The sequence below is a fragment of the Suncus etruscus genome, chromosome 15 (assembly GCF_024139225.1).
Source record: "Suncus etruscus isolate mSunEtr1 chromosome 15, mSunEtr1.pri.cur, whole genome shotgun sequence".
Lineage (NCBI taxonomy): Eukaryota > Metazoa > Chordata > Mammalia > Eulipotyphla > Soricidae > Suncus > Suncus etruscus.
Window position 1 is genome coordinate 76,851,300 of NC_064862.1, and position 23,131 is coordinate 76,874,430.

The following is a 23,131-nucleotide window of genomic DNA, read 5'->3' on the forward strand; positions in this document are numbered from 1 at the left end:
GTCATCAAATTTTCTCTAACAATGGGGCCGGAGAGATAGCATGGAGGTATGGCATTTGCCTTTCATGCAGAAGGATGGTGGTTTGAACCCTGGCATCCCATATGGTCCCCCAGCCTGCCAGGAGCGATTTCTGAGCATAGGGCCAGGAGTAACCCCTGAGCGCTGCCGGATGTGACCCAAAAACCAAAAAATAAATAAATAAAAAATAAAAATAAAAACAAATTTTCACTAACAATGAGTTATGCATCCCATAGGGTTTTGATTTCTCACTGTGCTAATATATGTAATAACAAAAAATATTTGTTAAATACAGACTGAATATAGATATGGTTGGAGATACAGCTCAAAGGGCTGAATGCATACCATGCATAAGGAAGGCTGGGTTTGATCCCCAGTGCCACATGATCCCCTGAGCTTAGAACTGTGAGTACCTCCCAAGCATGCCTGGTGTGGCCAAAAAACCCAGAAGCCCCCCCAAAAAAGGTGAACAATTATGCTTATCACATAACAGTCACTAAAATCTTCACTCCATAGCCAGTGAGGCCAGTAGTGCTCACAGAGGTTACTGTGCTTTGAACACCTGCATTTGTATGTGCCAGGCTTGCCACTATATTAACTCTGTTTTCTTGTGCAGTACAGCTGTGCTAAGCAGTGTAATGAGCACTGGGAAGTATTAGAACTGAGAATAGACAGAAGTGGTGTTTCCTGGAGTTTATGGCTCTTGGCACTACAGCTGAGCAGAGGATTTAGTAGCTACTCCCTCCACTTGGCCTCAGTCTTCCTATTAGCTGCCATCAATTGCTTTCCATTCCCACCCTCTCTCCCAAATAGCATCTCCCTTGACCACTTCAGCAATTTTTTTTTATTTTGTTTCAGTATTGAAAAAGAGAAAGAAGAGCCCGGAGAGATAGCACAGCGGCGTTTGCCTTGCAAGCAGCCGATCCAGGACCAAAGGTGGCTGGTTCGAATCCCGGTGTCCCATATGGTCCCCCGTGCCTGCCAGGAGCTATTTCTGAGCAGACAGCCAGGAGTAGCCCCTGAGCACCGCCGGGTGTGACCCAAAAACCAAAAAAAAGAAAAAAGAAAAAGAGAAAGAAAAGATTTCTATCTGCACAGGTTATACTTTTTAGGCAATTTGTAAGAAATCTTTGGAATGTTGGATATATGAGAGTGGTAGAAGGGAATTAAAAATCTTCAGGGCTGGAGTGAAAGTACATGGGTTATGATACTTGCTTTGCATGTAGCCATGCAGCACCACATGGTCCCTGGAGCATCTCCAAATACAACCCTGGAGGCCCCTGAGCACCACTTGGCAGTCAATCTGGTGACCTGGTAGTATTCAGGGGCACATTAAAGATGTTGGGGATCAAATCCAAGTTAGCTGAGTGCAAGGCAAGTGTCTTATCCACTGCACTATCTCTCTGGCTCCAAAACTGTGGTTTGGGGCCAGAACAATAGCTTAACAGGGTAGAGTGTTTGCCTTGCACATGGCTGACCCAGGCAACCCATATGTCCCCCCAAGCCTCCCAGGAGGAGTAACTCCTAAACACTTTAGGCAGTGATGGCTAACCTTTTTGAACCCGCATGCCCAAACTGCCGCACAAAACCAAATAATTTCCTCAAAAGTGCCAGCACGTCAATTAAATCTTAATAACAAGATTTTAGTATCTAAAAACTATGTGGCACGTGCCACATATCTTAATTGCGGACCTTCCTGCATGCCAGCTGCAAGGCCTTTGAGAGCCACCACTGGCACGAGTGCCATAGGTTCGCCATCGTGGCCCTTGGGTATGGCCCCAAAAGAAAAACAAACAAAATTAGATTGGAGCAGTGGCACAAAATGGTAAGGCTTCTGTCTTGCGAGCACTAGTCTAGGACGGACCCGTGGTTCGATCCCTCGGCATCCCATTTGGTCCCCCAAGCCAGGAGCAATTTCTGAGTGCATAGCCAGGAGTAGCCCCTGAGCGTCACCGGGTGTGGCCGAAAAAAAATTGTGGGGGCTTTGTTTTGTTTTAGGACCACACCTGGCAGTGTCCAGGGTTGTTCCTGGCTCTGCACTTAGAAATTACTTCTGGCAAATGCTCAGGGAATTATATGGGTTGCCAGGTATCGAACCTGTGTTGACTGTGTGCAAGGCAATTGCCTTACTTACTGTACTATCACTCTGGCCTCCCAAGATTGGTTTTACTGCAAAGTAGAATGAGCCCTCTCCCAGGGCCTTGTTGGGGAGAAGAGCACTACATGTATTCCAGATGCTATCCTATGAGTGGCATTAGAAAGAACTAGTGAACCAAAAAAGGAACAGCATTTACTATACAAAATTGGCCCTTTACTTTGAACTTGTAAAGTTCCTGTTACCTGCTAAATCCTCTGGGGCTTTTTAAACAAATGCCAGCCAACACATGAAACTTCCTTTCCTGTAAATTCATTGCTTGTTTTTTAATCCATGACACACCTTTTAAAAACAGTAACTAAGCAAGCAAGAACACTTAACTGAACAGTCTAGGGTACTTTAATGAGTAGATCTGCTGACAGATATTTGAAATCCAGTAACCATTCAGTTAATGTCTCCAAAATATATGCCAAGTATCTGTGACAACATTCCATGTTTTTAAATGACAAAGCAGCACCAATGTTTGTATTTCTTATTTTTGTCACATCAATCTGGATTGCCCTGGTGTTTTTCTTTTTCTTTTTTTTTTCTTTTCTTTTTTTTTTTTTTGTTTTTTGGGCCACACCCGGCGGTGCTCAGGGTTTACTCCTGGCTGTCTGCTCAGAAATAACTCTTCGCAGGCACGGGGGACCCTATGGGACACCAGGATTCGAACCAACCACCTTTGGTCCTGGATCGGCTGCTTGCAAGGCAAACGCCACTGTGCTATCTCTCTGGGCCCGCCCTGGTGTTTTTCAAACCTGTCTCCTTATTGGAAGTTCATTTCATTGTTCTCTATATCGAGCATAGGGTTGGTCTCACTGTCAGTATGTAATCAAGGACTGGACTATAGGAAAGACTGTATTTCAGTTCTTTCTTTTTTATTTTTTTTTTGTTTTTGTTTTCATTTTTGTTTTTTTGGGTCACACCCGGCAGTGCTCAGGGGTTACTCCTGGCTCTATGCTCAGAAATCACCCCTGGCAGGCACGGGGGACCATATGGAATGCCAGGATTCAAACCAACATCCTTCTGCATGCAAGGCAAACGCCTTACCTCCATGCTATCTCTCCGGCCCCTCAGTTCTTTCTGATACTAAAATGTACTTCTATGAACCAAGTAAAACCAAATCCTAATCCTGTCTTTGTAGTAGGAATTTCAATAAGTGGTTTTTACTTCAATCTGATAGGGATTTTTTTCCTCTGAAGTTCAGTGGCCAAAAGTTGATCAAATTCTGGAACAGGCTCTCCAGATCTTGTGTCCCATGGAAGGAGGGCAGTGTGAACTAGATATTGTTCTAGTCACTGAATGCTTGCTGAGTGTTGAGGTGGGAGCTCTTGCTATCAGTTCCAAGTCTTCTTGACACTGCCAAACATGTGTGACTTTGTGGAGTTAGAATCCATGCTAACACTTGAACCTACTAAAATCATCCACACTTAAATAATAAGGCTGTGGTTTCAAATGGTTTCATATATCCTGCCCATAGATATGTAAGGCCTTTTTCTTGATGGTACCAGGGCTCAAACTTAAGTCTTAACACACATACAACATGAGCACTACCACTGAGCCATGCCTTAAACCACACAGGTAAAACTTGTCTGGTATTTAGAAGAGAAAAAATATTTCTAGTATTGGGGGGGTTCACATCATTGTTTTTCCCTTCAACTTTATCAAATAATTATGAACTCAGATTATTTATCATTCTCTGTCCACAGTGTTTATTATTATGATGATGATAACAACTGGGGTCAGTGGTAGTAGAGTGTGGCAACCCTGTGCGTGGCAACCAAGGTCTAATCCCCAGCACCAAGCACCAAAATAAAATTAAAAGGCATAATCTTTTTCTTTCTTTTTTTTTTTTTTTGGCTGTGACACTCGGGGGTTACTCCTGGCTCTGTACTCAGAAATACGCCTTGGCAGGCCGGGGGTGGGTGGGTGGGGGTAACCATATGGGATGCTGGAATTCGAACCGTGTCCATCTTGTGTTGCCCAAGTGCAAGGCAAATGCCCTGCCACTGTGCTATTGTTCTGGCCCCCAAAAGGCCTAAATTTTTATACTAATTTAGTGGGTGGTATAGCTCTGGAGCTTATTCTTTCCCACAGACTTGATCATTTTGTCTAAAAGGTTTGAATAGTTTGAGAACATACCCAATACTTTCTCCCACAAGTGTGTCAAGACCTTTTTGTTCCCTTAAATATGCTCTTGCTTCACAACTCATCTTGCCTCCTACTAATAGAGAATAAGGAAAGATGATTTGTTTCTAAAATCTGTTTCTTGGGGATGGGGGCACAAATGGTGGTGCTCAGGACTTACTCTTGGCTCTGTATTCAGAAATTACAACTAGCAGGGGATGTCAGGGATCCAACTGTGGTCTATTGCATGGAAGGCAGATGTTCTCTTTGCTGTGCTATCGCTCTGGCCCAAATCTGTTTCTTGAAACAGTAAAATGAAAGCCAGGTGGGAGATTCTATTTATTATATCTGGAAAAGCAATGGCAACTGAAAAGATAGTGTGGGAGATAAAGTGCTTGCCTTGCCTGAAGCTGTTGCAGCAGCAAATATAGTTCAAATCTCTGCCACCACTTATGGTCCGAGTATTTCCAGTGGTCAACCCTAAGCACAGAGCCAGGAAAAGCCCCTGTGCCTACTGGGTGTGGCCCAAGTACCCTCTCATCTTCTCCCTTCCTTCCACACACAGTAATAGCAACTTTTATCTTTCTGGGTAATCACCTTGATTCTCATCACTGAATTCTTGTAGAACTTAGGGGCTCTTAAAACTCTCAAAATATTTTAAGGGGGGGGGCTATGGCGCAGCAGCGGGGCATTTGTCTTGCACGCAGCTGACCCAGGACAGACCATGGTTCGATCCCCCAGCGTCCCATATGGTCCCCCAAGCCAGGAGCAATTTCTGAGCGCATAGCCAGGAGTAACACCTGAGCATCGCTGGTGTTGCCAATAATATATATATATATATATTCCAGAGGGGCTAAGCCTAAAGAAGTGGCCTGGTGCTATGTTTACCACTAGTTCATTTGCTCGTGCTCTGTTCATATTGCTAGGAGAGGGTCATGTGAACAGTAAACCTGGGGCTCCTGGAATACCCTTTGCATTCAGAAGGTCAACTTTGGCAAACATAAATTCTGGATTCTAGGTGAAGAATAGGAAGGAAGGAAGGAAGGAAGGAAGGAAGGAAGGAAGGAAGGAAGGAAGGAAGGAAGGAAGGAAGGAAGGAAGGAAGGAGGGAGGGAGGGAGGGAGGGAGGGAGGGAGGGAGGGAGGGAGGGAAGGAAGGAAGGAGGGAGGGAAGGAAAGGAGGGAGGGAGGGAGGGAGGGAGGGAGGGAGGGAGGGAGGAAAGGAAGGAAGGAGGGAGGGAAGGAAAGGAGGGAGGGAGGGAGGGAGGAAGGAAGGAAGGAAGGAAGGAAGGAAGGAAGGAAGGAAGGAAGGAAGGAAGGAAGGAAGGAAGGAAGGAAGGAAGGAAGGAAGGAAGGAAGGAAGGAAGGAAGGAAGGAGGCAAAGCAGTGTTTAAATTAAAGTTTCACCGAGAAAAATTCTCTCTGTGGATGGAAGCTTTCTAAGGAAGTTCTTTAGGAAAGGACACAGTAAGGAATTTTCCAGAGAGAAACATTTGCCAAACTCCTTTCCTAATCATAGCTTGAGAGAGAACTGCTAATGCAGCAGGAGATTTGTCTGAGAATAGAAGGGTTCTTTTTTCTAACTAAAGGGTCTGATAGATTATTCACCCTTAGAGGGGAAGATTCCTTAGGCAGCCCTGAGCAGTTCTTCACTGATGATTACTAAGCTTCTGGACCAATAATCAAAGGACAACAACTGACCAGCATGAGGAGTCACCTCGCTCTCCTGTGAGCAGCCTAGTTAGAATCTGCCAGCACTGACTCACACCCCCTGGGACTCAGAGCCTGAATCCTTAGCATCTGGAACAGCCAAGTCAAGTTGTTACTGGTTTTGTTCTAGATGCCAAAGATAAGGAAATCACTCATTATTTCCTCTTTCTCTTACATATTTCACTTAACAAATTCCACTTTGTTATTTGAAATGACAGGTTTTATTTATTTTTTTTTTTTAATTTTTGGGTCACACCTGGCAGCTTTCAGGGATTACTCCTGGCTCTAGGCTCAGAAATTGCTCCTGGCAGGGTCGGGGTTGGGGGGACCATATGGGATGCCAGGATTCGAGTCCTACTGTATGCAAGGCAAACGCCCTACCTCCATGCTTCTCTCCGGTCCCTCATTTATTATAATAGCTAAGTAGTATTCCTCTGTGTGTGAGTGCACAAGTAGATTTGTACCCATCACTGAACATTCAGGTGAGTTCCATATCTTGGTTATTATAAGCCATGTTACAGTGTATACAACTTACACGTACGTATCTTTCCAACTTAGTGTTTTCATTTTCTTTGGCTAAATATCCAGAAGTGGAATTTCTGGATCGCATAGTATTTTTTATTTTATGTTTTCTGGGAGCCTCTGTTATTTTTCACAGTAGTTGAACCAATTTATATTCCCACCAGAAGATCTCAAGCATTGGGGGGCCAGAATGATAGCACAGCAGTAAAGTGTTTTTGCCTTGCATGCGGCTGACCAGGACAGATCCAGGTTTGATCTTTGGCATCCCATATGGTCCCCTGAGCCTGCCAGGAACGATTTCTGAGCACAAAGCCAGGAGTAATCCCTGGAGTACCGAAGGTTGTGGCCTAAAAACCAAAACAAAAATCCAAAAGAAATATAGCTCTGTTGAGGTAATTTATGAATTATAAAATTTCTTTTATTTATTTATTTATTTAGTTAGTTAGTTAGTTCTGCTCTCTTTCCCTGCTCCTTGCCTTCCTTCCATTGCCATTGATGTTGTTAAGATGGGTCACACTGGGGCCGGAGAGATAGCCTGGAGGTAAGGCGTCTGCCTTCCAGGCAGAAGGACAGTGGTTCGAATCTGGGCATCCCATATGGTCCCCTGTGCCTGCCAGGGGTGATTTCTGAGCGTAGAGCCAGGAGGAACCCCTGAGCGCTGCTGGGTGTGACCCAAAAAACCAAAAACAAACAAACAAAAAAATGCACATAAAAAGCACAAGATGGGTCACACTAGGCCTGTCTACAGGCTTCCAAAGGGTGTTGCACATTACATCATACCCTTACACACTTGGCAGTAGTGTTCATCTAGATTCACACCTTGTTTTGTATGCTGGCTTCTACACTTAGCAGGGCTCACACTCTTACTTGAGATACACAAGCTATGCTGTGGCTCACTCAGGCCTTACTTCTAGCCATGATGCTTGCATATTTCTTATTTATTTTGTTCTGGGCCACAGCTGGCAGTGCTCAGCAGTTACTCCTGTCTCTGTGCTCAGAGATCACTCCCGGCAATGCTGAGGACCATATGAGATGTCAGGAATCAAACTCGCAAGGACTAGCCACTTGCAAGGCAAGCACCCTACCTATTGTATTCTCTCTCCAGCCCCATCATATATCTTTTAGTAGTGGTGCTCACTGCAGATCACACCCCACAGTGACACACTCTCTGAAATGTTTTGCAGCTGGAAATCACTTTCAGTGCCAGATATCAAACAGTAGAACTTCCAGGCTCGAGCAGGGTGGCCAGTGTCACGCTTGGCAAATGGAAGACCCCAGAGATTGGAATCTGTGGCTGTGTTTGCTGGCAGATGCGCTCAGCCACTGCTATTCCTCTGGGCTCCTGACTTGCCTTTATCTAAGTGATAAGTGCACTGAATTGTATGACCTGCAGAGTCCAATGTATTACAGCTTATCATTTCCAGAAGGGCTTTGTGATCATTTTTTGGGTCTCTCTAGATTTATCTTTCCTAGATATATTATCTAAGTAGAGTTGTATGCTATTGGTCTTTTGTGACTGGCTTCTTTCACAGACAACAGAGTTTATCCCCATTGTGCACAATCAGTACTTTATTCTTTTAATGACTGAATACAAGTCTACTTAAATATATTCAGCATCTGCTCATCTGCTCACTAATTGATGGGATTATTGGGTTATATCCAACAAGGTGATTTTTCCCCCCCTAGGGGCCACATTGCTGCCTTAAACTTAAATCATTTAAATGTCAACTTGCAGAAACAGGACTGGAAAGCAAAATGTGCAAAGAAAGCTGTCACTTTTTCAGGTCTTGTAACCTGTGCTGACTTCACAGAGCCTTGCAGCTTTCCAGACCTCATTTGGGGCCTTTTCCCTGAGCTAACACAGTAGCCCCATTACCTCATGCCCAGGCTGCAGGGCTAATTGGCCCACTGGGCCGAGATGTCTGCGGCAGAGTGCTCAGGTGAACTGCAGGTTCCTATCACACAATTGAGCCTTTTCTGTGCTCCAAAACACCTTCTCAATCTGCTGCTCCAGAGGATCAGAGGAAAAGAGGTTCTTAAAAGTCCTGGTGCATTCTTGCTCCTGGGGGTACAGAGGGGTCAGAGTAAACAGAGAAGTTTCTGCAGAAAGAGGAGCAGGGAGCTGTGAGAAAGGGAAAGGGGGCTGGAGGGGAAGCATATCAAAGGGGAAAGGGCCTCCGCCCTGTTTGATGTCTTGGAGTGGGAGACCCTCATGGGAATGTGCAGGGGAAAGGCCAGAGAAATCCCCTGGTAGAAATGGTTTCCCTGTTCAGATAACAGCCTGGATCTTGGAGAGATCGTGGGGGTGGGGTGACCTCAGGCCAAAGGGCTTGATTGCAGGAAGTATCTAAAGCCTGGGTGCTTCCTCCTAGGAGGCTGCTCAAGGACTTGAGTCCCTGGTGACTGGAGAGACTGGAGGTCTAAGGAGAAACAGTCAAATGATGGCAGGAACCCATCTGGCACGGTTTCTCTTTCCCTGCTAAGAAACTGCCCCTTACTTTTGGAATGTGTGTCAAGGAGAACAATTATGTAGTACTAGTTTTGCCCAGCACATAGCAAAAAGTGTACCTCAAAGTGTTGATGAGTTAAAATAAAATGGTACTTTTCCTATGGTAGCTGTGGAAGCATAAATTGCTGCACCACTTCTCCCCAATTATTTGGCAAGTGCCTAACAAAATAGAGAAATGGATCACATACCCAGGAATTACATTTCTAAGGAAGTTCTCATACCCACGTGTCCAAGGAGACACTATAGTCCCCAGCCACATCTTGGTTATTAGCAGAAACCTAAACAGTGCCTAAATGTCATCCATAGAGGAAATGAAGAACTTTGCTCACTAATTTGGTTGTGGAGAACTGATTGGTCTAAAATAAGGAGATAGGCTACAAGCCAACGCCACAATCCATAAATGAAACATCCTTTTCTTTCTTTCTTCCTTTTTTTTTTTTTTTTTGGAACATCATTTTCTTTCTTTTTTTGGTTTTTGATTTTTGGGTTACACCCGGCAGCGCTGGGGACTACTCCTGGCTCTAGACTCAGAAATTGCTCCTGGCAGGCTCGGGGGACCATATGGAATGCCGGGATTCGAACCACCGACCTTCTGCATGAAAGGCAAACACCTTACCTCCATGCTATCCCTCCAGCCCCAGAAACATCTTTTTCTTAAGGGAAATCTCAGTTCTTTCTAATTAAATAGAGTCCAGTTGTAAAATTGAAAATAATCTTCTTTGCTTAAAAGTCAACTGATTATAGATAGTTACCATATCTACAAAATTCCTTTGCAACAGCACCCTAACTAGTTATTTTTTACTGGGTTCTCTAGCCTAGCCCCACACAGACTAGCTGTCCAAGTGCAATTCTGACAGACTTAACAGGAACTTAGTCAATACATGTCAAGGTGGGCATGATGTCGGGTAAAAAAGAAACTGCAAGAATGAAGTGAGTTTATTAAATGCATGAAGCAAAATGATATGTTGATCATGATGAAATGATTGTTATAAAAAAGTGTAAAATGAGTTTGAAAGTTTAGTATCATCCCTAGTTAGTGCTTTCTTTAGAGGAGAAAAGAAAGTAAGAAGTTAAGCACTAAGGTTTGTAATGTTTTTATTCTTCTCTGCCAGGAATGAAAGTTCTTTCCTCTTTTTTTAATTAAAAAATGTTTGTTTTTTTTGTTTTTGGGTCACACCCGGCAGCGCTCGGGGGTTACTTCTGGCTCTACGCTCAGAAATCACTCCTGGCAGCCTCAGGGGACCATAGAGGATGCTTGTATTCGAACCACCTTCCTTCTGCATGCAAGGCAAACACCCTGCTCCATGCTATCTCTCTGACCCCTAATTAAAAATTTTTTAATATTTTTGGTTTTGAGCCAAAATCAGTGGTACTCAGGGGTTACCCCTGGCTCTGCACTCAGGAATTACTCCTTGCAGTACTCAGGAAATATAGAGAATGTTGGGGATTAAACCCAGATGATATATACAAGATAAAAAGCCCTACAAACTATGCTATTGCTTCAGCCCCTTTCCTCTTTTTTAAGGAAAAGAAATATAAATTTGCCTGATAGAATTGGTCCATATTGAAAAAGCAATTATAGGGGCCGGCGAGGTGGCGCTAGAGGCAAGGTGTCTGCCTTGTAAGCGCTAGCCAAGGAAAGGACCACGGTTCGATCCCCCGGTGTCCCATATGGTCCGCCCAAGCCAGGGGCAATTTCTGAGCGTGTAGCCAGAAATAACCCCTGAGCATCAAACGGGTGTGACCCGAAAAACCAAAAAAAAAAAAAAAAAAAAAGAAAAAGCAATTATAGAGGCTCCCATAGTTTATCACTAAAAATAGCACGCTGCCATAAAATCATGTTCATATTATTTTTATTTATTTATTTATTTATTTTTGGTCTTTGGGCCACACCCGGTGATGCTCAGGGGTTACTCCTGGCTAAGCACTCAGAAATTGCTCCTGGCTTTGGGGGGGATCATATGGGACACCGGGGGATTGAACCTCGGTCTTTCCTTGGCTAGCGTTTGCAAGGCAGACACCTCACCTCTAGCACCACCTCGCCAGCCCATCATGTTCATATTATGCTGTTGCAAAATGCACTTCCAGGAAATTGGGGTGAGGTCTGAAGGGTAAGGGCTCAGGCTAGCAGGAAGGCCACCAGAAATTGTCTTTGCTTCTTACTCTTCAACAGGAGGCAGGGACACTTTATTACTTATTTCTCATTTATCTCCGGAAAGGAAGTAAGGAAAAAGAGAGATGTCAGTACCAGTGGGACTGATCGTACCTTTGAGGGGTTGCCTAATATTTAGGACTTTATCTTGTAGTATTTATCACCACAATTGGCTCAATGAGCAGCACAGTATCAGTGTTTGGAAGAGAACAATACACAGTAGTGACTAGCTCAGAGTCCTCATGCCATTCAGGAGGAAGAATGGTCTTTCTCACTCTCCTAGGAAGAGAGATGTGTTCTTGAATGGACAGGATTTGCTCAAGGACTAAGGCTAAAGTTTCTCTTCCCCCTACTCTCGATGCCTTTGGGATGGCTTATTATAGAATTCAAACTAAATGTTAGAAACAGGCCGGAGCGGTGACGCAAGTGGTAAGGCACCTGCCTTGCCCATGCTAGCCTAGAACTGACTGCAGTTTGATCCTCCAGCGTCCCATAAGGTCCCTCAAGCCAGGAGCGATTTCTGAGAGCATAGCCAGGAATAACCCCTGAGCATCACCAAGTGTGGCCCAAAAAAAAACACAAAAAAGAAACTATAGGTAGCATAGAAAGATAATGTAATCTGAAAGAGGGCAGCAGCCATTTATCTTTCACTTCTGAATCTGAGTATTTCCACTTCAAATATCACTGATAAAATCATATCAGTAGTCTGATTTTTCTCTATTTGGTTTGTGATCCCCATTCAAAATGCGCTTGAAAAATGCGACTCGTGGGGCCGGAGAGATAGCATGGAAGCAAGGCGTTTGCCTTTCATGAAGAACGAAGGTGGTTTGAATCCCTGCATCCTTGAGCCAGCCAGGAGCAATTTCTGAGCACAGACACCCCCCCCCCCCAAAAAAAAGCAACTTGTGACCATCTGAACCCTCAGCAACAGACCAAAGTAAAAGTGCCACATCCACTCATGAATACTTTCCCTAAAGGTAGGGAAGTAATAAAGCATTGCTGCTAGTCCAGGAACCCCAGATTCCAACAAGGAAGAAAGATGTGAGCGGGTTTCCACAGATGACCTCTAACTAGCTTAAGTATTTGTGATATGGCTAGATTAATTTGTATGAGGCTATATGAAATAAAACATTAAATCTATTTAGCATATCTATTTACTAAGATTTTTTTTTTTTTTTTGGTTTTGGGGCCACACCTGGTGATGCTCAGGGATTACTCGCGTTATTCTGGCAATGGGCTCAGAAATTGCTCCTGGATTGGGGACCATATGAGACACTGGGGGATTGCACCCTGGTCCATCCTAGGCTAGCACGGGCAAGGTAGACGCCTTTTCACTTGCGCCACTGCTCCAGTCCCTTACTGAGATTTTTTTTTGGGGGGGGTCACACTGGGCAGTATTCAGGGGTTGCTCCTGGCTCCATGCTCAGAAATTGCTCCTGGCAGGTTCAGGGGACCATATGGGATGCCAGGATTCAAACTAATGACCTTCTGCATGAAAGGCAAATGCCTTACCTCCATGCTATATCTCCGGCCCCGCTGCTGACTTTTTGCAGTAGGACTAATTCCTCTTTGTTGCAGACTGCACAGGTCATCTGTGCATTGCCAGTCACATTATTTTAGGACTTATTGTGTACCCTTAACTACATTCATAGTCCTCCCCATTCTCTTCCTCTCTCTCTTTTGATTTTTGGGGTCACACCTAGTAGTGCTCAGGCATTACTCCTGGCTCTGTGCTTAGAATCACTCCAGGCATACTGAGGGAACACATGGGATGCTGGGGATCAAACACTGGTTGACTACATGCAAGGAGAATACCCACTGTACTGTTGTTCTAGTCCCCATATTTTTTTTAAATGGGAATAAAAGTCATTCTGGTTGAATTGAATAATTATACTTGTTGCCAGGCAATTTAAGGAATACCTGACAAGCTTCTGTACTTGACTATAAAAGAATGGTTCTTCTTGGTTGGTCTGTTAATCTTTTAGCATTTCATATTTTTCTTTAATACTTAGCATCTTTTTACTTTTGATGCTCAACTTAAATTTAAATGCAATTTTCATTACTACTAGTAATTGAATTTTAGGTTCCTTTGGCAATTCTGGTCTTAATAAAGCCTTGATATAACATGAACTTTGACCCAGTTGCCACCCTCCCCCCAACTGTTGAACCCATCCGATTCACAAGGACCTTTATTGCTATTATAAAACTTTTACAGATTGAGAAATACAAAGACTCCCACTTTTCTGTTCCTGGATTTAAAAATACATGTACTTCAACTAAAATAGCTAGATTAATGGCCAAAAGCCAGTCTAGAAATGAATTTTCCACTGTTAAAAGAGGCCAGATTTGGGGGGGGGGGGGAATTTGAGGATTTTTGTGGTTGAATCTAAATAGCAAAGAATTAATTTGTGCATTTAACTTTCAAGCTTACAAACTCAGTTTTCTCCGAGACTGGTATAGTCTTGTCTTAAACTTTTGTCTCCAAAACATATTTGGATATTGATTTATGTTTGATATTCTCTTTAGAAATTCTTGTTAATCTATTGTTTTTTGTTTTTTTATGCTACACCCTGTGGCGCTCAGGGGTTACTCCTGGTTATTGGCTCGGAAATCACTCCTGGCTTGGGGACCATGTGAGTTTCCGGGGGATCGAAATGTGGTCTATCTTAGGTTAGTGCATGCAAGGCAAATGCCTATCACTTGCACCACCACTCCAGCCCCTAACTTATTGTTTTTTGATCATTCTATAGAAATATTTTATAAATTATATCAAATAAAATTACATTTTCTCTGTTGGGTTACTGATCCTACCCTAATCAATAATTGTACTCCACCCTACGGTGTGATCTGGTGATAGTATATTGGATTATTTCTAGGGTGGGACCTGATTCTTGTCAATAAAAGCAGGGGTCTGAGGAAGGCAGGGGTTCATTCTTTGGTTTTCTTCCACTGAGCTGCACTGCATCTTGGGAGCAGAAAGCTTGGGTGGTTTGAATTCCTTCCTTGAGCACTGGATTTCCTGAAGCCATTCTTGTACTTCTTCACTGTGTGAATTATTTCCTGCATATCTCTACAATTAGAACTGTTCCTCCTATCTTAATTGAACAGGGGAATGGGACCTGCCTTTCCTGTCTGGGAGCTCTGTGGGAATCAAACTTCAACCAGGGGCCATAGAGATAGCATGGAGGTAAGGCGTTAGCCTTTCATGCAGGAGGTCATCGGTTCGATTCCCGGAGTCCCATATGGTCCCCCGTGCCTGCCAGGGGCAATTTCTGAGCCTGGAGCCAGTAATAACCCCTGAGCACTGCCGGGTGTGACCCAAAAACCACAAAAAAAAAAAAAAAAAAAAAAAACTTCAACCAGTCTCCTAGAGAACATGACTCTTCACCCTCTTGTTTGGGTAAACTGAAAATAAATTTGTTGAGACTGGAGCAATAGTACAGTGGGTAGGGCATTTGCCTTGCACCTTGCCAACCAATATTTAATATGGTCCCCTGAACCTGCCAGAAGTGATTTCTGAGTGCCACCAGGTGTGGCCTAAAACCAAAAAGGGAAGAAGGGAGAGAGGAGGGAGGGAGGCAAGGAGGCAAGGAGGGAGGAAATTTGTTTTGCGTTCGGGGGAGAACATGCCTGGCAATGCTCAGGACTTACTCCTGGCTCTGTTCTCAGGGATCACTCATTCCTGTCAGGTTTTAAATGTGCCAGAGATTAAAACTAGATTGTTTGTGTGCAAGGCAATCCTCTGTACTATATTGTTCAGGAGCTTAAGACCATAAATCTAAACTCCTTTTTTTTTTTTTTTGGTTTTTGGGTCATACCCGGTGACACTCAGGGGTTTCTCCTGGCTATGCTCTAAGAAATCACTCATGGCTATGGGACTCCGGGGATCAAATCAAGGTCCGTCTTGGATTGGCCGCTTGCAAGGCAAATGCCCCACTGCTGAGCTATCGATCCAGCCCCAAATCTAAGCTCCTTTCTGTATAACTGTGTACTATGGATACATAGTTAATTATTTACAATCTAGATTCTCTTAAGATTATTACAAGATTTTAATAGTTTGATATTTTATTAGAAAGCAATCATTTTTAATGATGTTACTATTTTTTAAAAGTATTTCAATCTTGGGGCTGGAGAGATAGCATGGAGGGAAGGCATTTGCCGTGAGTACAGAAGGTCAGTGGTTCGAATCCCAGCATCCCATATGACCCCCTAAGCCTGCCAGGAGCGATTTCTGAGCATAGAGCCAGGAGTAACCCCTGAGCGCGGCCTGGTGCGACCCAAAAAAAAAAAGTATTTAAATCTCATTTCTAGCATATGGGAATGTAAAATAATCCAACTACTCTAGAAAATAGTTTGGTACTTTGTTGTAAAGTTAAACATTCATTTGCCATATGACACATCAGCTCAACTCTCAGGTGTTAATCCTGGAGATATAAACTATTATATTCACACAAAAACCTCTACATGTTTGATCGATCAGTTTTACTTGTAATTGCCCCAAAATGGAAAGAATTCAAATGTTTTTTGCTGAGTAAATTAATTGATAAATGATGCTCCATTCATACCAGAGAATACAAGGAGTAATCAGATTTTAAAAATAAGCTATTGATATATCCAAAAACACTTAACAACTTGGCTGATTCTTAAGGACATTATGGCAATATCAAAGTTTACATACAGTATGATTCCTTTTATATAACTCTCACAGTGATAGAATTACAATGACTGAGAACTATAACTGTCAGGATATAGGATTGGTGGGAAATATGGTCGTAAAGGGAAAGCATGAAGGATATCTTTGTGTTAATATAACAGTTCTGTACTGTAGTTATGGTGATGATCTATACATGTATAAACATTCATAGACATGCCAAATGAGTGATTCAAAACGAGTACATTTGAAATAAGGCTTCTAGTTTGGTCAATATCATTCTCCAGGTTCTGAAAATGTACTGTGGCTATATGTTCTCTTTGGGAGAAGTATGATTGGGAACTCTGCACAACTTTTACAATTTTTTGTGAATCTTAAGTCATTTCAGAATGAAAATAAACTTGAGAACCTAAAGAACCTGCTAACTGGGAAGATAGTAGAAATTGGTAAGGCGGGGCCGGAGAGATAGCACAGCGGTGTTTGCCTTGCAAGCAGCCAATCCAGGGCCTAAGGTGGTTGGTTCGAATCCCGGCATTCCATATGAGTCCGTCCCGAGCCTGCTAGGAGCTATTTCTGAGCAGACAGCCAGGAGTAACCCCTGAGCACAAACACCAAAAAGAAATAGGTAAGGCACTTCCTTGCAGCCATCCTGGCTTTGATTCCCAGTCTGTCAGAAGTAAACCTTGAGCACTGCTACTCTGCCAGATTCCTTTTGTACCCAAACCACCACTATTCCCAGCCAGAAACTTCTCTAGAAAAAACCATGGCCCCTGGTTACTGTTGGGTAGGTAGCTTAACTGCAGCTGACTGGCTATCCAGTGCACAATCACTCTGTGTTTGTACCACACCCACATGCTTCAAGCCAGTAGTTGAGAACTTTACTCACAGTGAACCGATAGAATCCTTGATTTCTGAGGAAATTCCAAACAATCCAACAATAATACAGGAGTTGGAAGAAAGCACACTATAAAACTGCAATTCAAGTAAGACACTGCATGCAGAGCATAATAGGTTTCTTTTAAAAAGACATAAGTAAAACACTGAAAAGAATGCAAATTTAGGGGCCAGAGTGATAGTACAAGCAGATAGGGTTCTTGCCTTGTATAGGGACAACCCAGATTCAATCATCAGCATCCCCTATGGTCACCTGAGCCTCACCAGAAGTGATTTCTGAGCACAGACCCAGTAGTAAGCCCTGAACATAGCCAAGTTTGCACCCCACAAAAATGCAGAATTAAAAATAGGACAGTGAGTTGGGCATCTGCCTTGCATGTGGCCAGTTTGAATTCAATCCCTGATATCCTATATTGTCCCCAGAGCCAGCCAGGAGAAATTGCTGAGCACAGAGCCAAGAGTAACCCTTTACCCAACCCAAACCCTTCCCATCAAAATAGGACACCAAACAGAATGTTTAAAACACAATAGATAAGAAATGTCAGGTTGGGGCCAGAGAGATAGCATGGAGGTATGGCATTTGCCTTGCATGCAGAATGATGGTAGTTCGAATCCCTGCATCCCATATGGTCCCCTGAGCCTGCCAGGAGTGATTTCTGAGCGTAGAGCCAGGAGTAACCCCTGAGCGCTGCCGGGTATGACCCAAAAACCAAAAAATGATATAAAATAAAATAAATGTCAGGTTAAGGATATCTGTCAGGACTAATGAACAAAATGACAAAAAGGAGGAAAAATGATAAGACAGTTGTATAATTAAGAATATTTGGGGCTGGGCGGTGGCGCTAAAGGTAAGGTGCCTGCCTTCCCTGCGCTAGCCTTGGACGGACCGCGGTTCGATCCCCTGGTGTCCCATATGGTCCCCCAAGCCAGGAGCAACTTCTGAGCGCATAGCCAGGAGTAACCCCTGAGCGTTACCGGGTGTGGCCCAAAAACAAAAACAAAAACAAAAACAAAACAAAAAAAAAAGAATATTTAGGGGGGCCCGGAGAGATAGCACAGCAGCGTTTGCCTTGTAAGCAGCCGATCCAGGACCAAAGGTGGTTGGTTCGAATCCCGGTGTCCCATATGGTCCCTCGTGCCTGCCAGGAGCTATTTCTGAGCAGACAGCCAGGAGTAAGCCCTGAGCAATGCCAGGTGTGGCCCAAAATAAAAAAAAATAAATAAATAAATAAAAAAAAGAATATTTAGGGGCCGGAGAGATAGCATGGAGGTATGGCATTTGCCTTGCATGCAGAAGGTTGGTGGTTTGAATCCCGGCATCCCATGTGGTCCCTGGAGCCTGCCAGGAGCGATTTCTGAGCATAGAGCCAGGAGTAACCCCTGAGCACTGCCGGTGTGACCCAAAAGCCAAGGGGGAAAAAAAAAAGAATATTTAAAGGCTTCATCAGAGTTGGAGAAAACAGGAGCACTATGCAGACCTGAAGGATTGATAAGCATCTTTTTTCTTTCTGGTTTTTTGGCTATTCCCAGCTTAGTGCTAGATGGCTCAAGCTATTTTCCTGGTCCAAGGACATAATTTTCTGTATGGATAAGGGTCTATTGGGAGCCCAATAAAACAAATAGAAAAAAATTACTGTGATAGATCAACATGTAGTTTCAGAACACAAATAAAGGAAAGTCTTTCAGAAATAAACAAGGAGTAAAAATGAAGAATTAAGGACCAACTGACTTCTAACTAGCAGAACTAATTATTGGAGCAACAGCTTAAAAAGTCTGGCCCCCTAGCACCCACTAAATGTAAATCTATTTTGTTTGTTTGTTTTTGTTTTTTGGGTCACACCCGGCTGCATTTAGGGGTTACTCCTGGCGCTATGCTCAGAAATCGCTCCTGGCAGGCTCGGGGGACCATATGGGATGCCAGGATTTGAACCACCATCCTTCTGCAAGCAAGGCAAACCTTCATGCTATCTCTCTGGCCCCTGAATGTGAATCTTGTACATTAAAAAGTCTCCTGGAAAATCACTCTAGATCTAGAGTATTTATCAAAGTATCAGCCCAAAGTCAAGTTAAGGATGATTTCAGTCATGTGAGGATTCAAAACTTACTACTTGGATCATTAGATCTTTCTTGGAGACTCATCTCCAGCAAAAAGAAATGAAGTAAGAGGAAGATGCAGAGGCCACCTAGAAAGAGCCCTAAAACTGGGAACTAGAAAGGGACATGCAAGGGCAGCCACATGGCAAGGACAGACAGGCGACACTGAGCTGGAGGACAGAGAGTCCTTGGAGGAAGGGGTGGGTAGAAATGGAATTTGGAAGATTAGCTGGCAGCTTGATACATTTGAAAAGCAGTATTGATGGGGTTCTGCCTGTGGAAAATTTTAAGATACTTAAAAAAAATTAAGTGGAATATGGGGAAATAAGAGGATTTTATTTCATGATAAACTCAAAGACTGCACCCAGAAAGGAAGCATGGGTGCCTGCACTGTTGTGGCCAATAATTCTGAAGACAGAAGAAACACTGATGATTGATTTGCAGCCTTCCTCCCCCACTATTCAGAGAGAACATTTGTATTTGGTTAAGTTACTTGTTTGAGCTGAGAACACTAATCAAAGTCTTTAGCTACTGTAGTAAAGATCCAGTGGTTTGTTTCTACAATTGAGAAATCAAGATTATTAGTCAATAGTATGGTACTAGCTATAAGACTAACAGTTTAGTTGAAAGTACTTTTAGGGGCCCGGAGAGATAGCACAGCGGCGTTTGCCTTGCAAGCAGCTGATCCAGGACCTAAGGTGGTTGGTTCGAATCCCGGTGTCCCATATGGTCTCCCGTGCCTGCCAGGAGCTATTTCTGAGCAGACAGCCTGGAGTAACCCCTGAGCACCCCCGGGTGTGGCCCAAAAACAAACAAAAAACAAAAAAAAAAAAAAAAAAAGAAAGTACTTTTAGGATTAAGGCCAAGGGTGGAGACAGGGGAGGGTTGTTTTTAATGATAAGTTTATATTACTGTTTGATAAAAATAAGTTAGTGACCTACAGAAATCTTGATCATCTTGATACTTGGGCTTGGGTTTGTTTGGGAGTGGTGGGGGGGGGGGGAGCCACACCTAATGGAGCTCAGGCCCCTCTACCAAGAATTTAAACTAGGCTTGGTAGGTTGAAAAGACAAGTAAGTGGGCCCAGAGAGATAGCACAGCAGCGTTTGCCTTGCAAGCAGCCAATCCAGGACCAAAGGTGGTTGGTTCAAATCCCAGTGTCCCATGTGGTTCCCCATGCCTGCCAGGAGCTATTTCTGAGCAGACAGCCAGGAGTAACCCCTGAGCACCGCCGGGTGTGACCCAAAAACTAAAAAAAAAAGAAAAGAAAAGACAAGTGTGTTAAGTAAGCCCTGTATAATCTGTCCAGTCCCTATATATATTTGGTTTTTGGGTCACACCCGGCAGCACTCAGGGCTTACTCCTAACTATGCGCTCAGAAATCACTCCTGGAAGGCTCAGGGGACCATATGGGATGCTGGGATTCGAACCACCTACCTTCTGCATGCAAGGCAAATGCCTTACCTCCATGCTATCTCTTTGGTCCCTATAAATGTTGCTTGCTTTTAACTGTTTTGAGATGCTTTTTTTTTTTTTTTTTTTTTTTTGGTTTTTGGGCCACACCCATTTGACGGTCAGGGGTTACTCCTAGCTATGCGCTCAGAAATTGCCCCTGGCTTGGGGGAACCATATGGGACACCGGGGGATCGAACCGTGTTCCGTCCTATTCTAGCGCTTACAAGGCAGACACCTTACCTCTAGCGCCACCTTCCCAGCCCCGCTTTTTCTTTTTTTAAGTGAGCCATACCTGGTGACACTCAGGGGTTACTCCTGGCTATGCACTCAGAAATCGCTCCTGGCTTGGGGGACCATATGGGACCCCAGGGGATCAAACCGAGGTCTGTCCTAGGCTAACACGGGCAAGGCAGACACTGCTTGCGCCACCACTCCGGCTTCTGCTTTTGATTTTTTAAAGTTAATTGATACAGTATGTTATACCTGACATAAAAATATAAATTATAGGGGACCGGAGAGATAACATGGAGGTAGGGCATTTGCCTGCATGCAGAAGGATGGTGGTTCGAATCCTAGCATCCCATATGCCAGGAGCGATTTCTTTTCTCTTTTTTTGTTTTTGTTTTTTGGGTCACACCCAGCAGCGCTCAGGGGTTACTCTTGGCTCTATTGTCAGAAGTCTCTCCTGGCAGGCTCAATTTCTGAGCGTAGAGCCAGGAATAACCCCTGAGCGCTGCCAGGTATGACCCAAAAACCAAAAAATAATAATAATAATATATGTCATACCACATTACTAGTTATCTCTAAAAAATACGAGTCCTGTTTTCTCTCTTAATGCATCATGAAGAACCATTGCCCTGAAGTGCCTGTGTCAATGTGTGCCCTCCAAGGGAAGGCAGCTCTTCATCCTCTCTGTTGCCTGGTAATCTACACACAGGAACACTTTTGAGTGGGGTGTGAAAAAATGAATGGCTATCTGAAATGAATAATATTGGAAACTTCATTGTTTTTTGTAGATGGAATATATTCAGTCTTCTTGTGTTCTGAGAAAGTCAGAGCCTGGTGGTAATGATCTGCTCATTTAGTTCTAGTTGAGGATATTTTAGGCATTGACCAGCCTTCTCAGTTACTGTCTTTATGTCAAAGTATTTGATTCTATGTCCAGGGCTTCCTGGTGGTATAGGAATGACACCTAAAAATGAAAGCCATGGCATCAGCAGGACTCCTGAACCCCACAAGAGGAAATTGTCTTCTCATCCATTCAGTGTTTGCTCCATAGAAAATTCTTCATAAATATGACTAGCGCAAAAATACCAGTGACTTCCTTGAAAGAAAGTTTGAGTCGGCTTGTGGCCATCAATAATGCACACTTGCCACCCCCACACATTCCCAACTAAAATCTAAAACCTAAGTCCCTTGGAAAGTTCTGTTCTGTTGATAATGTTGACTATTGACAATGCCCATATAACTTATTATAGTTCTTAACATTCAGATGACAACCCTCAGTGTACTTGAACCTACTTAAAAGGGAAAATCAGCCTCCAGGCCCACATTCCCTGTGGGGTGCACTTTGTAGAGACAGACAGACATGTCTGCTGCTTGTTCCACTTACAGGAAGCCTTGGGGTGGCTGGAGAACTCTGGGGTTACATATGTTTTGTTTTGTTTTGTTTTTATTTGGGTTTTTCTGTCTACACCCAAAAAACTGGCTACTCCCAGCTCTATGCTTAAGAGCCCCTGCAGTGCTAAAGAGCCTCCTGTTTATGAACATGTGCTCTCCAGCCCGCTGAGCTATTCCTCTGTCTCTGCCTTTTTTTTTTTTTGGTAGGGGTGCTTAGACACACAGGCAGTGCTCAGGGATTACTCTTGGCTCTGCACTCAGGGACCACTCCTGGAAACACTCAGGAACTATATTGGAATCATATATGGGGATCAAACCCAGTTGGGCTACATGCAAGGCAAGCACTCTACCTACCTGATGTACTATCTCTCCAGCCCTCTTTGCTTTTAAATCAACTCCAGGTCTTTCTTTGTCCTCTCAAGTTCACATACGGATTCTAGACTATGTACTGAAAAAAATCTAAAGATTACTTGGACTGCTCCCTAATATTTTTAATTTGTTTTGTTTTATAGAATGTCATGGAACAATTCAACCCTGGTCTTCGAAATTTGATAAACTTAGGAAAAAATTATGAAAAAGCTGTTAATGGTAAGTGTTTTTCTCTTTCAAATTTTAATACATAGAATCTCCTAGAAGTCATTTAGTAAATAATTTTAGAATAATTTTTTTTTTTTTTGTGGTTTTTGGGTCACACCCGGCAGTGCTCAGGGGTTATTCCTGGCTCCAGGCTCAGAAATTGCTCCTGGCAGGCACGGGAGGACCATATATGGGACGCCGGGATTCGAACCGATGACCTCCTGCATGAGAGGCAAACGCCTTACCTCCGGCCTATCTCTCCGGCCCCTAGAATAATTTTTTAATTCTTGGTAATGAATTTTAAAAATACCCAATTGGGGGACTGGAATGATAGCACAGTAGTAAGGCATTTGCCTTGCACACAACTGACCCAGGATAGATGGCAGTTCGAATCCTGGCATCCCATATGGTCCCCTGAGCCAGCCAGGAGCGATTTCTGAGCGCAGAGCCTGGATGAGCGGGTATGACCCAAAAACAAAAAACCCAATTGGGCCAGAGTGATAGCACAGCGGTTTGCTTTGCATGTGGCTGACGTAGGACAGACCCGGGTTTGATTCTCAGCATCCCATATTCCCATATGGTCCTCCGAGCCTGCCAGGAGCGATTTCTGAGTGCAGATTTAGGAGTAATCCCTGAGTACCGCAGGGTGTTACATGTGACCTCTCCC

General features: G+C 43.7%; 1 protein-coding gene across 1 annotated transcript in view; it reads left to right on the plus strand.

The window, feature by feature from the left end:
• Positions 1–23,131, plus strand: part of BAIAP2L1 (BAR/IMD domain containing adaptor protein 2 like 1) — an 88,245-nt gene that overhangs the window by 13,804 nt on the left and 51,310 nt on the right. The window contains exon 2 of the mRNA XM_049788636.1: positions 22,401–22,476. Within this exon, the coding sequence (XP_049644593.1) occupies positions 22,401–22,476 (76 nt within the window). The remainder of the gene's footprint in view (positions 1–22,400; positions 22,477–23,131) is intronic.